A 15,656-nucleotide genomic window follows, 5' to 3' on the forward strand; every position below is an offset into this window, starting at 1 on the left:
TTACTTTTCTCTTAAGATTAAAGTTTGTAATGCACAGTAATTTGCTTCTCCATGGTTGGAGATACCTTTCAATTTATTGTTGTTGTATCACTATTTATTATCATTATTTCTTGTAGTGTTATCACTTCCTATTAAAATATAAATGTTGAAATATGAACATTTTCATCTGTAGCATTCTAAATCTCTTAATTTGATAGGGGAAGCATTACTTATTTCATCAGCTAGGTTGACTTAGTAGGTTCTATACTATCTTTACATAATCACATATTTAAGACATATGAGCACAATAACATTCATTTCTTATCTCTTCCAGTGTTTATTACATGTTTCTTCTGATATTAATCAAATTTATTTATGCACTATGCTTTTAGACTATTCCTTAGGTTTTTTCACTTAAGGCTGCTTTACCACGAGAACCACAGCTACATTTCTAGCTCTTTGGTCTTTAATTGGAAATAAGAATCTTAGACACTTTCCTGCCCAGGCTGACTTTGAAAAACTTTCCACATTTGCATTTCTAATAGATGACAGCTATGAAACTGACTAGACGTTTCTATTAGTTAAATTTTACTTGAAAATATAAGTGTATTGATAAAAAATTAATGTGTGTATGTTCTTTTGAGGGCATGCTGTCTAACAAATGAAAATGTAATTAGATTTCCAATTTCCTTAGCATGTTAGTAAATATATGATCAAAATGTTCATCAGTTTCTATTGAGTTTTTGTCTATCTCCCTTTTTTATTTTAGGAATTCCATTAATAGGGTTGAGTTTATATTATTGAGTAAAATACTGAATCCTCATTTTGTGTTGTGAAGTTTTTGGGAGAATGTTTGATTTCAGTGCTTTTGTATAGCATTTTGTGTTTTTTGCTAATTTCTTCTTAGTTGAAATTTCATTAAACTTATACAACACTTTTATCTTAAAAGAATTAATGAAGAGAATGCACACATGGATGGCTTGATGTTTTGAAGCAAGAGTGAATGGATGTCAGGCATAGAGAAAGTTAATGGCACATAAAAGAGAAGTTTATGGATAAATAATAGGATAGAGACAGGAAGAAGGGCACAAGGAAAATGTACCCTTATGATTTTTGTACATTTTTTATTGTAAAAATGCTGTACAGAGGGGTTAGAGTTACATGAGCAAGGTAATGAGTACATTTCCTATTGAGCATTGTTGCCTCTTGTTACAATACTACTTTAACCATAAAAAATAGGCTGGATTTAGTCCATGAGTCATGGTTGTCTTGTTTTGTTTTTATTGTGTGTGTGTGTGTGTGTGTGTGTGTGTGTGTGTGTGTGTGTGTGTGTCTGTGTGTAGGGGTGGTAATAAAGTACAAATAACATATGAACAATTGTATCTAACATCATGTTGCTTTAAAAAGTCTTAGGTATATTTTATCAAAACATTAGGATTTTCCTATACATGGAGGCCATTAAGATAGTTTAAATATTTTAGAGGAAATAAGAAGTTTTGGAAAAAATGTGTCTAATGAAAAGACTGTATGTGCCCATTTAAAACTCTCATACAAACCCCCAAAATTTTAAAGTAATACAAAAAATTTAAAAATAAATATGCTTAAAGTTTGAAAAATAACTTCTGCTTGGCCCCAAACTAATTTTTGAATCTAATAAGATAAAGGAAGCTGCCGGGCATGGCTTTCTCAAACCTGTAATCCTAGCTTCTGAGGAGACTGAGATTGGAAGATCAGGAGTAGAAGCCACCTGGGCAGGAAAGTTCGTGAGACAGTTATCTCCAATTAACCTCTAGAAAACTGGAAGTGGTGCTGTGGTTCAAGTGGTAGAGCACCAGCTTTGAGCTGAAGGGCTCAGGAATAGCACCCAGGCCCAGAGTTAAAGCACCACAAAAACCAACACCCTTTTATGATGACAGCTCTGGAAAAATTAGGAATCCATGGAACATTCCTCCCTATAATAAAGACTATATATGACAAATTGACAGTCAGCATTATACTTAATGGTGAAAAGTTAAAGTCATTTCCTCTAAATTCAGGAACGAGACAAGGATGTCCACTCTCTCCACTCCTCTTCAACCAAATACTAGAATGCCGAGCTAGGGCAATAAGACAAGATGTAAATATAAAGGGGATCCACATTGGGATAGATGAAGTAAAACTCTTCCTCTTTGCAGATGACATAATCTTGTATTTAAAGAACCCCATGGACTCCACTCCCAAGTTACTTGAACTGATCAGAAACTTTGGCAAGTAGCAGAGTATAAAATTAACCTCCAAAAATGAATGGCTTTCCTATATGCCAATAAAGAGAAGAGAGAGGTTGAAATTAAAAAGCAACTTCTTTTGTAATAGCCCCACAAAAAATAAAATACTTAGGAGTTAACAAAAGAAGCGAAGGGCCTGTATGATGAAAACTTTAAAAACCTGAAAAAGGAAATTAAAGCAGAACCAAGCAAGTGAAAAAACCTCCTATACTCCTGGATTGGAAGGATCAACATAGAGAAAATGGCAATACTTCCAATCCCAAGGCTATCTACAAATTCAATGGAATACTTATCAATATGCCAACCTCATTCTTCAATGAAATAGAAGAAGCAATCCAAAAGTTCATATGGGACAATAAAAGACCCCAAATAGCAAAAAAATCCTTAGTAGAAAGAACAGTGCTGGAGCAATATCAATACCAAATTTCAAACTCTACTACAAAGCCATAGTAATCAAAACAGCTGGGTACTGGCACAAGAACAGACCTGAGGACCAATGGAATAGGACTGAAGACCCAGAAATGAACCCACAGACCTATAGCCACCTAATCTTTGACAAGGGATCTATAGAAGTAGAATGTAAGAAAGACAGCCTTTTCAGTAAATGGTGCTGTCAAAATGGTTAAACTCCTGTAGAAAACTAAAGCTAGATCCATATACAGCACCCTGCACCAGAATCAACTCCAAGTGGATTAAAGACCTGGAAATAAAAGCAGACATTCTGAAAACATTAAATGAAGGAATAGGAGAAACTCTAGGGCTCCTTGGCACAGGTCAAAATTTTCTTAATAGAGAGCCAGAAACACAACAAATCAAAGAAAGGTTGGACAAATGGGATTGCAAGAAGCTGCAGAGCTTCTGCATGGCAAAGGACATAGCTAGCAAGATCAACAGAAAGCCCATGGATTGGGAAAATATTTTTACTAGCCATACAACAGACAAGGGTCTCATATCTAAAATATACTTAGAACTCAAAAAATTAAGTTCCCCAAGAACAAATCCTCAAATAAACAACAGCCCTATTAATAAGTGGGCTAAAGACTTAAAGAGAGACTTCTCTGAAGAGGACCTAAGAGTGGCCAATAGACCCATGAGGAAATGCTCAAATTCTCTAGCTCTAAAAGAAATGCAAATCATTGAGATTCCACCTTACCCCAGTTCGAATGGCTATAATCAAGACATTTAATAACAACAGATGCTGGAGGGAATGTGGTCAGAAAGGAACCTTACTGCATTGTTTGTCAGAGTGTAAACTTATTTAACCACTTTGGAAAGCAGGATGGAGGTTCCTCAAAAGACTCCACATAGAGCTCGTCTATGACCCAGCTATCCTACTTTTGGCATTTACCCAAAGGATCACAAGCAAGGTCATACCAAAGCTACCAGCACAGCTATGTTGATCCCAGCATTATTTACCATAGGTAAGATGGAACTAACCCAGATGCCCCTCAATAGATGAATGGATCAAGAAAATGTGGTACACATATATATGGAATTCTATGCCTTCATCAGAAATAATGATTTGCCTCATTTGTTAGGAAATGGAAAGACTTGGAAAAAATTATATTAAGTGAAGTAAGCCAGGTCCAAAAAAACATAGGTCCCATGGTTTCCCTTGTTTACAATGACTAGTACATGTCTAGGACAAGAAGAGAAGTTCAAAGGCTATGTACATATGACCATATGACATGATGTTAAGCGAAATGTACCCCAAGACAGGGCCATAAGTGGATTTTTCTTTCTTGCTATTGTTTTTAATGTACTTACAATGCACTATGAGATTCTTTTTTTTCTTTTGTAGGTTCTTCCCCCATGGTAAAACCCCTTTTTTCACTGTATTTGTTTCTGGTGTTCTGCATCTTGTATATACATTTTTGTAATTTGGGAAGGGGAAGGGATAAAGCAGAATGCTTAAATAGGGATGTAGTTTGACCCACTGTGATGATGAGATATATAGGATACCATGTTGAAAATGAAATTTACAATGTTGGGGATGGGGAGAGGGAGGACTTGGGAGGTGGGAGGGAGAGGATGGCAGGGAAAAAGAAAGGAGGCGGTAACACTGCTAGATAAGAAATGTGCACATTACCCTACTCATGTAAATGTAACCCCTCTGTACAGCATTTTTACGATTATATATACACACACACACATATATTAATATAGGGAAAGGAGACACTTAAACAGTATTCATGAGAATGTAATTTGAGGTACCACTAAGGAAATCAGTTTATAGGTTCCCCAAGAAACTATAGCGTTATGATATGGACCAGTGCCACCACCTTTTGAGACTGAGGCCCATTACATGCACAGATATACATAGGTAAATAAATCCTAAGTCCAGCTAATATATGCTGTGAGGAATTTAAACTAATAAGTGATAAATTCATATATAATGTAATGAATATTCAAGTTTAAAAAACCAGTGGCAATGATATGAGTAAGGGTATTTGTTTTCCTCCTGCATTTTTAAAGTACGAATGTGATGCAGATTTTCTGATACCAGTGCATGAATATGGGCAAGTGTACCATAATAAACATGGAACATTGCATCCTTATATAGAGTATGTTCACTGGCCTGAGGTATCTCAGACCAGGACCACTGAAGTCTCTGTATGGGTTTAACATTTGTTGACAAGAAAACATCATACAGTTGGTATTGATATTGATTTTGGTTTGTCATTGAGAAGAATTTCCTCTATTATCATATGTCCTCAGACTTCTGTGTCATGAAAAATATCTAGATTAGCATGTTTAGTAATAATTACCTGTTTGAAAGTGACAGTTCAGAAGGCAAAAGTGGAGCTCAATTTGGGCATTGACCTTGAGTTATTGACATGTAATTGCTGGTTTCAGCAGCATCTTTGCTTCTTCAGGTAGTAGTAAATGGGTGCATTTCTGTAGGGTTCTGCACATGGAATTCCCATTGAAACCTGGCTGGATCAACCACCAATGTTCGGTGGCTCTTGTGACATGGTGTGTGTGAATCAACCCTCTGGGTGTGATGCCCTCATAACTTTGGTTAACATCTCACAGACACAGACTCTTCAGAACATTTCACCATGCACGGGACATGGCATCCTCTGAGACAATCCAGCTATATCATCTCAAATGGCTTTCATGAAAATGGTTTCCTGACACAGAGGTTGGACAAAAAACTATCCAAGAGAACTTCATCTCTGGGGCTTCACTCTCTGTGGTCTTGGATGGAATCATAGCACCTGGGCCAAAGAAGGCAAATCCACAAACATGTTGTCCAACTCATGTTTTTCTCCTGGATGAAGGCCACAGATGTAGTGCCCCAGGCTATGATTTCTGGGGACTCACAAGAGGCTTTGATGGAAGATGAGCTACAGTATAGATCTCTGACAATAAAAGACACATATGTTCACATATGTCTGAATAAAGGTATCAGACACTGTGGGTCTCACTTCCAGCCAGAATTTCTGCTTGGGATAGTCTTCAGGGATGAACCTTATGACTTTCACACTCCTTCTTCTCCAGCTTCCAGTCCTTGTCAGGTCCTTGGCTGGCACTAGCTGCTTTTCGCCAATGAAGCATGGAGCGCACATGGATGGAGATGTGATGATTGCTGGATTTTTCCCTCTCTACACTTTGGGAATTGATCTTAGCAACAGTGAAGCTTCTAGGCAAGAAGAGAACATACCATAAGTAACTCATCATTTTATTTCCATTACTGTTATGTCCTAAGGATGGGCAATGGTTGAGAATATAATCAATGGTCTCTGTCTTTGCTACACTGACCTCCTATCCCTATTGCAGCAGGAACAGCTGTTTCTTTATTTTATCTTGCATCTATTGTTGAGTGTTTTCCTGTCTGCTAGTAAGAAACAGGAGGAGGCAACAATGCTTGATAAGAAATGTACTGATTACCCTGCTCATGTAATTGTAACCCCTCTGTATGGTATTTTCACATTAGAAAAGAAAGGACTCTATTTCCTTCCATATACTTTCTCCTTTCCAGGTTGTTAAATTCTTAACTTTACTGTAGCATCCTTGTATCTCCTCCATGCCAACAATCACTGCAAAAGATGAAATGATGTCCTTACAAACAACCTGAAATACTGCCACCTGTTCTATATTAAAGACTGTAGCCACATTTCCTTGCCCCCTTTTGAGGAAATTGATGAACATTCTTATTGTATCAGGTGGCTCATGCCTGTGATCCTAACTACTCACAGATCTGATATCTGTGGATGGAGGTTTGAAGCCAGCCCAGGCAGGAAACTCTGTGACTTTTATCTCCAATGAGTACATTTGCTATTGAACACTGTGAACTCCTTTGTTTTTCCCCTGCCATCCCTTCCCTCCCCATCTCCCTAATTCCACACCACCTCCTCCCTAGTGAAGTTGTAAAGTTCATTTTCAATATAGTGTTCTGTACATCCCAGTGTTACAATGGGTCAACCTGTATTCCTTTTTTCCTTCTGAGTGCATTATTTACTATTTTTTGACAGTACTTGGGTTTGAACTCAGGGCTTGAACATTGTCCCTTAGCTTTTTCACTCAAAGCTAGCACTCTACTACTTGAGCGAAAACTCTATTTCAAATGTTCTGGTGGTTAATAGGCAAGCAGAATCTCATGGGATTGTCTGTCTAGGCACAGATACAAAGTGAAGTCTGGTCTGGTTTTTGTGGGGGGATTAGTAGAATTTTATGCATGCATCACTGATGAGTGGCTTGCTTTGCACTTTTGATTGGCTTTTTCTGTCAAGGCTGATGCTCTACTATCTCATGGAGGTATGCCTCTACTTCTAACTTTTTGTTGGTTAACTGGAGAGAGAGTATCACGGAGTTTTCTGACTCTGTTGCCTTGACTCAGGATCCTCGGGTGTCAGCCAGCATTCAGCTGGCTGTTCAGCTAGCATTCCAGGTATGAGCCACCAGCACAGGTAGTTTCAATTCCTTGAAGAATCTCTAATCTTCACTTTTTAGTTGCCATAACCAAAACTGCAATTTTAGTGTGGGTTGATGGTTAAATGATGTAGCTGCGATTTGTATTGTCCTCATTACTCAAATATTTGGACATTTTTTCTGTATTGATTTTCCATTTGGACAATTTAATTTTTAAAGTGTCTACTCTTGTGTTTGTTCCTTGATTGGGTTTTTTCTATTCCACTTTTGGACATTTACCCAAATGATCACAAACAAGACTATACTAAAGCTACCAGCACAACTATGTTTATCACAGCATTATTTACTATAGCTAAGATATGGAACCAACCCAGATATCCCCCAGTAGATGAATGGATCAAGGAAATGTGTGTGTGTGTACACACATGCACGCACATACGCGCACACACACACACACACACACACACACACACACACACACACACACACACACACATAATGGAATTCTTTGCCTCTATCACAAAGAATGACATTGCCACATTTGGTAGGAAATGGAAAGACTTGGAAAAATTATATTAAGTGAAGTAAGCCAGGTCCAAAGAAACATAGGTCCCATGGTTTCCCTTATTTGCAATAACTAGTATATGTCTAGGACAAGCAGAAAAGGTCAAAAGCTCTGTACATATGACCAGATAGGTTGATGTTAAGTGAAATGAATGTCAAGATAAGGACACAAGTGGTTTTTTTTCCTTGCTATTGTTTTTAATGTATTTATAATGTGCCATGTGAATTTTTTGTTTCTTTTTATGATCCTTCCCCACACTATAACCCCTGTTTTCACTGTATTTGATTTCAGTGCCCTGCATCATGTATATACACTTCTCTAATTTGGAGAGGGGAAGGGAAAAAACAAAATGCTTAAATAGGGATAAGGTTGACCCATTGTAACAATGAGATGTGCTTGATAAGAAATGTACTCATTATCTTGCCCATGTAATTGTAACCCCTCTGTACAGTATTTTCACAATAAAAAATACATTAAAAAATGCCATGTACAACACACTATCTTGAAAATGAACTTTACAACTTTGGCAGGGTGGGGGTAGTTGTGGAGGTAGGAGTGAAGGGACGGTAGGGGAAAAACAAAGGAGGAGGTAACAATGCTTGATAGGCAATGCATTCATTAGTTCGCTCATGTAACTATAACCTCTCTACACAGTAGTTTTACAATAAAAACATACAAAAAAAGGTAATAAAATAAAGTGATTTAAAACACACAAAAAATGTGGTTAGCTGGATGCCAGTGGCTCACACCTGTAATCCTGGCTACTCGGGAGGCTGAGATCTGAGGATGGTGGTTCAAAGCCAGCATGAGCAGGAAAGTCAATGAGACTCTTTCCTCCAATAAACCACTCAGAAAACTGGAAGTGGGGTTGTGGCTCAAGAGGTAGAGCACTTGCCTTGAGCTGCAGAGCTGAGGCACAGCATCCAGGCCCAGAATTAAAGCCCCATATCCAACCAAAAAAATCTGGCTAGTTTTTGCCTTAGCCTACGATCTCTCCTGGAGAAAACTCAGTATGTTGATGAGAGATGGTTTATTCAGATATTTGTTGAAATGATCTGAGGGATATAACTCAGCTGAGTATATGTGAGACCCTAGGTTCCATCCACAGCACTCCAAAAAACAAAAAACAAAAAGAAATTATAGAAACTCATATATTGTTTTTTAGAATGGGAACTTCTAGGTACAACTATTTAAAGTTAATAAATAAAAACTCCAGTTTCATGCCTATTGTATCACTGGTAAATGTTAAAATTCTAAAATTATAACAAAAATAAATGTCCTTTAATGATCATTGCCCTTTAAAGATTATTATCCTCTCATTTACCATATCTCAGTGTTGCTTTTTTCACCATTTAGTTGATTTACTTGTAGATTTATAGGCACCTTCTAGGTGTTACAATGAGGGAAATCATGGAACCTGTATTTCTCTGGGCCTGGCTCATAGTCTTAAGCCACCCAGGACTATTGATGATGAATTGAGTTTCTTGGAATTAATCTATTGTTTGGCCTTGAGTTTTTATTCATTCAGTCTTTCTAACTCTTATTGGTAGAATTTTCTGCATTTCCATTCCCAGTCATTGTTGACAGATCACTTCTGATTCCTGCCATTATGTAACTTCTTCAGGTTTATTGAAGCTTCTTCCACACTTTCTCTCCTTTATTGAATTCATTGGTAGTGACTTTTGATTCCTGGATTATAAGAATTTATTTGTCTGTTATAGATTTTGTGCTACTTAGGAGCTTAAAGAGGATTACAACTGGATATTTTAGAATGATGACAACTATCCCAGCTGATGAGGATGAAAGAAAAAGAGAAAATTCACAAGAAGTAGAGGGAGATGATCAAATCCATAAGTGTATATTAAGTAATGTTTTAATGAAATCTTTCATTTAAGTTTTAATAAAACTTCATTTAATACTTTAAGGTAAAATATTGGAGATATACAAATGAAAATTGCAACTGCATTGTAGTTTTCCCATCATTTATAAGAATGGATATTCACTTTTACATTGTTCTATAGTAAATACTAGATACACCAATAAATTTTCCTACTTCAGAAGAATTATATGTATAATTTGTCTAGCACACTTACAATGTTAGAACATTTTCAGCTCACTTGTGTACTCACTTTTACCAGTAATTTTGATACAATTTTTAAATTTTATTTTATTTAGTTTGCTGTAGCACCATTTGTTGAAGAGACTATTTTTCTTTCAATCTTTATTTTAGCTCTTTTATCAAAAATGGTTTTTTTTGGGTCCGGTCATGGGCCTGAACTCTGGGCCTGGGCGCTGTCTGTCAGCTCTTCAGCTCAAGGCTAGCGCTCTATCACTTGAGCCACAGCACCACTTCTGACATTTTTCTTTTTGCTTATGTGGTGCTGAGGAATCGAACCCATGCATGCAAGGCAAGTGCTCTACCACTGAGCAACCTTCCCAGCCCATCCTTTATCAAATATTAAGTGGCTATAGATCTATGTGTTCAATTCTGAGTCTTCTAGTCTGTTCCTTTTGTCGTCCTGCTTATTTTGTGCTGCTGCTAATTTGTTTTCATTACCATAGTTCTGTAATTGAGTTTGAAGTTTGGTATTGTTATTCCTCCAAAAATGCTCCACTTTCTAAGACTTGCCTTGCTATTCAGGGTCTTATTTATTTATTGTGAAAATACCGTACAGAGGGGTTACAATTACAATGGCGAGGTAATGAGTACATTTCTTATCAAGCATTGTTGCCTCTTCCTTTGTTTCTCCTTCCCATCTCCTCCTCCCCCCATTCTTCCCCATATACCTCCCCCCATCCACTCTGGCCTCCCCCCAAGGCCAAAGTTCTAAAGTTCGTTTTCCTTTTTTTTTTGTTCATTTTTGGGACTTGAAGTCTGGGCTTGGGCACTGTCCCTGTGCTCTTCAGCTCAAGGCTAGCGCTCTACTGCTTGAACTACAGTGCCACTTCCGGTTTTCTAGTGGTTTATTGGAGATAGGAGTTTCACAGACTTTCCTTCTGGGGCTGGCTTTGAACCATGATCCTCAGATCTCAGCCTCCTGAATAGCTAGGATTACAGGCGTGAGCCACCGGTGCCCAGCAAAAGTTCGTTTTTCGACATAACATCTTGTACATCTCATTGTTCCAATGGTTACACTTGTATCCCTATTTAAACAATTTGTGTTTTCTCTTCCCCTCCACAAATTTTACTAACATCAAATACAGTGAAAACAGGGGTTATACCGTGTGGGAGGGACATACAAAACAACAAAGAAATATCTTATATATATATATATATATGTTAGAAACAATAGCAAGAAATAAAAAACATTTGAGTCCTTATCTTGGGCTTCATTTCACCTAAGATCAACTTATCTGACTGATTCTGCTTGTCTCAGACATATACTAGGTCTCTCAAATAAGGAAAACCAAGGGCCTGGCTTATTTCACTTAATATAATTTTTTCAGGGTCTTTTGTTATATGAATGTTTTTGCCTGTGCTTTCCATATCTTTAAACAAATTTGTTGGGATTTTAATGGATATTGTATTGAATTTGTAATTTGCTTTGGGCAGTATTATCATTTTCACAATGTTAAATCTTCCAATCCAGGAGCTCAGATTATCTTTCCATCCTCAAGACTTTTTCAATTTTGTTTTTGAAAATTTTAAACTTTTCACTATGGAGGTCCTTCACCTCTTTGGTTAACTAGTGAGTATTTTATATTTTTTTAATTCTATTTCTAATGGAGTTGCTGTTCTGATTTCAGCCTTGATCTTCTTGATAATGGCATAAAATTGTATTGATTTTTGTGGGTTGATTTATACCTGGCTATTTTGAAAAAGTTTTGGATCAACTCCATAGGCTGTGGAAGGAGATTTTGGGGTCCCTCAACTACAGGATCATGCCATCATTAAAAAGGGATAGTTTTACTTCTTTCTTCCATATTTGGATTCCCTGCATGGTTTTCTCTTGCCTATTTGGCTTGCTAGGAATTCCAGTACTATCTTGAAAGGAAAAGAGACAGTATAACCTCTTATTTCTGATATTAGGAGAAATGCCTTTAGTTTTTCACATTAAGCATAACACTGACTGTAGATTTCTCATACACACCCTTTCTTATACTGAGGAATGGTCCACAGATCCTAGCTTCTCCAGAGCTTTTCTCATAATGAGGTGTTGGATCTTGTCAAAGGCTTTTTCTGCATCTAACGAGATGATCATGTGGCTTTTGTCTTTCCTTGCTTCTGTTGATCTGTTGCAATATGTTAATTAACTTATTTCTGTTAATATGGCTTTGCATCCTTGAGATAAATCATCATGTGTGATCTTCTCGGTCATTTTCTAAATTTTGTGGAAGAGTTTTACAACAGTGTGCATCAAGGAGATAGGTCTAAAGTTCTCTTTCCTTGATGTGTCCTTAGAATGAGTTTGGCAGTGTTCCTGTGCTATTTCATTGAAGAGTTTGAGGAGTATTGGTGATAATTTTCCTTCAAAAGTCTTACAGAATTTGGTTCTGAAGCCATCAGGTCTTGGATTTTTCATGAAAGGTCAGTTCTTGCCAATTCGAGCTCATTGCTTTTGCTAGGTCTGTTTATTCAGTTCATGTCTTCCTGATTCAGTTTGGGTATATAGGAATTTATCCATTTCTGCCCGATTATCATATTTGTTGCCAAAGAGGCTTATAAAGTATTCCCTTAGAATATTCTGAATTTTGTTGGATCTGTGGTGATTTCCCCTGTAATCTCTAATTATTATTTATTTGTGTGGCTTCTCTTTTTTATTTAATTAATTTAGATAGGGTCTTGTCAATGTTGTTAATTTTTTCAAATAATTATCTTTTGTTTTTGCAGATTCTATGCATTTTTAAGTCTCTGATTCATTTAATACTGCTCTAATTATTTTCTTCTGTTTACTGGTTTTGGGTTTGACTTGCTCTGGTTTTTCTAGAGGCTTGAGTTGAATCATTAGGGTATTGATTTGAGATTTTTCTAATTTGTTGTGGCAAGCATGTATAGATATAAATTTTTCTCTGAGTACTGTCTTGCTGTTTCCGAAAGGATTTGGTATTTTGTGTCTTCATTTACTTTGAATCCTGACAATGATTAAATTTCACCTCTTATCTCTTTGATGACCTACTGGTTCTCAGCAATAAATTACTCTGTTTCCATGAGTTTGAGTATTTTCTGTGATGGTTTCTGCTGTTGAGGTCTACTTTTATAATGTTATGATCTGCCAAGTACAGAGTCTGCATTTTTGTACATATATAAATAAATATGTATATATGTATATATGTTTTGGTCTGTGGTGGGGTCATCAAAGTCATAACTTTTGAAATATTCCTTCTAAATTTCTATGTTCATTATGCAGGCTTATCTTCAAGACCTATCAACTTGTGATGGCCTTGTCTTTTGCTATTGAGGAGATCAACAAAAACTCTGAACTTTTACATAACTTGACTCTTGGATTTGATATCTATGATATTTACTTCGAAGGTTGGGCAGTACTTAAGAATCCCTTCATTTGGCTCTTTGGGAAATACAAGATTCCAAACTACTCCTGTAGAAGAGACAGCAAGTCTATAGCAGCACTAACAGGACCATTAGGAATAACATCTGTCTGCATTGGGACATTGCTGGAACTCTACAGATTTCCACAGGTGAAGGTTGACATGGTGGGGGAATATAAAAATGTTTCATTAGGTGGTATTCCAGGTGTTGGGAGAGAATGATAAGAGCCTGGATTTATGAACCTATCAAATTTTGTGGTATTGAAGAGCAAGTACTCAAAGATAGGAGGATACGTATATTCCCACTGTTTGGAAAATGAGATGGAAGAATCACAGAAACAAATGGATTATTTATTGTTTCAAGTGTAATCAATAATTTAAAAAGTCAGAAAGTGCAAAATTACTTTGAAGTGTGCAGATATGCTGAGCAGGGTACTGGTGACTCACACTTCTAATCCCAGGTATTCTAGAATCTTTTATGTCCAATTAACCAGCAAAACCAGTAAATGAATGTGTGGCTCAAGTGGTAGAACACCAACATTGAAGGCAAAAGCCAAGGAAGTGCATGAGGCCTGAGTTCATGACCTTGTCCTGGCATGCATGTGTGTGTGTTCACACACACACACACACACACACACACGCACACACACACGCGCACACACACACACACACACACACACACATGTGCACCTGGATAAGATATTATATTGAATGTCATGTCAAGCTCAGAATGATAAACAGGAGATGTGTTCTCTCATATGCGAAAGCTAGAACTAAAATATTAACATGTCATATCAAATAAATATGGAACACATATGTAGTTATTTATATATATATATATATATATATATATATATATGATTAATTGGACTAAAGTATGGCATATATGGGGGTAGAATTCCATGGAGTAACCTTTTCTGATCTACTGAATATAAAAATATGAACAGTAGAAAACTGACGCTTATCTTCTATGAGCAGATTACTTGTTACGGGATAAGGTCAGAACAATAGGGAATGGATGAGTGAAGAAAAACATTATATTAAATGTACATATGTGAAAATAGAATTAGGAAAATCAGGGAATTGGTTGGGCTGATAGACATGAGAGTAGTTAATAGAAATGGTGACAAAGAACAAGAAACAGACAAACAAATATTTTCTACAAATACTGATTTTTTTCCTCAAAAACTAAAACAAATATGTACCTTTCACCTACTTCAACTGGTTCTTAACATACTTGAAGATTAAGGTTGTGATGGATGGCAATCTTCTCATTCATGAAGCATCCAATTTTCTTTGCATTTAGTTTACCTTTGGGCCTTTTGTTCATGCTCTGAGTGACCATAAGAAGTTTCCTACTCTGGGGGAGTTCCGGGAAGATGGCGGAGGAGAAGCTGGAATCTGAACAAGCTCTTGCATAGAAAACAGTTTCAGAGTTCCAGTGAACAGTCCCAAGCCAGAGAATCACACCAAGTGTGCCATCACAGGACAGAGAGTTAGTCAAGAGAGGGGAAGCCAAGCAGACACATCTGAGCGCCTGCCAGCAGCTGCTGCTGCGGCGGCAGGGTCGCGGCAGCGACCACCGCAGCCGCGGGGGCGTACCTGAGACACAGTCCGGGACGAAGGAGCCAGACGCAGCGGATGAGCGGATTCTACTCAACACCAGCAAGAACCGACAAGGAGCGGACAACTTCATCCTGCACTTTGCAGACCAGAGATGACCCGGATCCAAGACTCGGCGTGAGTAGAACCCCGACTTCCTCACTCCTTCTCAGGGAGCAGAGGAGGGAAGGCCACCCCTCCCCCCCCAGCGCCGGTGATCTCCATCTTGGATACCGACAAAGCTCGGAGGAGCGGCTAGCTCCAGCTCAGGCCTTGGAATAAAACTAGTCATTTAGCAGGTCACAAGAACTTAACGGCAAAGTGACCTCACAGACTCAGTTCCATCCAGGGAAAAGTCACCCAGCTCAGGCGCCAGCCATTGGAGTGGCTCTCCTCACCGGGTAACCAGAGCCAGAGGCTGCTCCTCCCTCTAGCAGCCACCACAATCAATTGAAAAACAGAAACCCTGAGAATGGCTCCAGGCTGGGTGCTGTGAGTTTTTTTTCACAAAATAGCTCCAGGGAAAAGCTACTGTTTGTTGAAAGGCCTCAACTCTACCCAGAACCTAGCCTCATCACTGCATCCCCCTCTTGTGTGATTCTCAAAGCAGACCACCCTCCCAGTAAACTAACCTGGGAGGGGGATCTCAAAATCTTGGGTAAAGCAGAGCATTTTTCTGCCTGTTCCAACAAACTGACTTAAGAAACCAATCAAGCCACAGGACCTCAAGCTGACCAGAGACTCCAACCAGACTCTGGTTACAGACAAAAGGGAGATACAGGACTCTTTCCACGCCTCCCCCCCCCCCCCCCCAAAAAAAAATCAAAGAACTTTTTTTTTTCTTCTTCTTCTTTTCTTTTCTTTTTTTTTTCGTTTTTTTGTTA

General features: G+C 37.9%; 1 protein-coding gene across 1 annotated transcript in view; it reads left to right on the top strand.

Moving 5' to 3' along the window:
• LOC122119926 (vomeronasal type-2 receptor 116-like) overlaps positions 1 to 15,656 on the top strand; it is a 28,790-nt gene that overhangs the window by 1,341 nt on the left and 11,793 nt on the right. Inside the window, exons 2-3 of the mRNA XM_042693977.1 lie at positions 5,748 to 5,893; positions 13,032 to 13,320. Coding sequence (XP_042549911.1) covers positions 5,748 to 5,893; positions 13,032 to 13,320 — 435 coding nt within the window. The remainder of the gene's footprint in view (positions 1 to 5,747; positions 5,894 to 13,031; positions 13,321 to 15,656) is intronic.

Source organism: Dipodomys spectabilis, unplaced genomic scaffold (assembly GCF_019054845.1).
Source record: "Dipodomys spectabilis isolate Male_0828 unplaced genomic scaffold, ASM1905484v1 ptg000173l, whole genome shotgun sequence".
NCBI lineage: Eukaryota > Metazoa > Chordata > Mammalia > Rodentia > Heteromyidae > Dipodomys > Dipodomys spectabilis.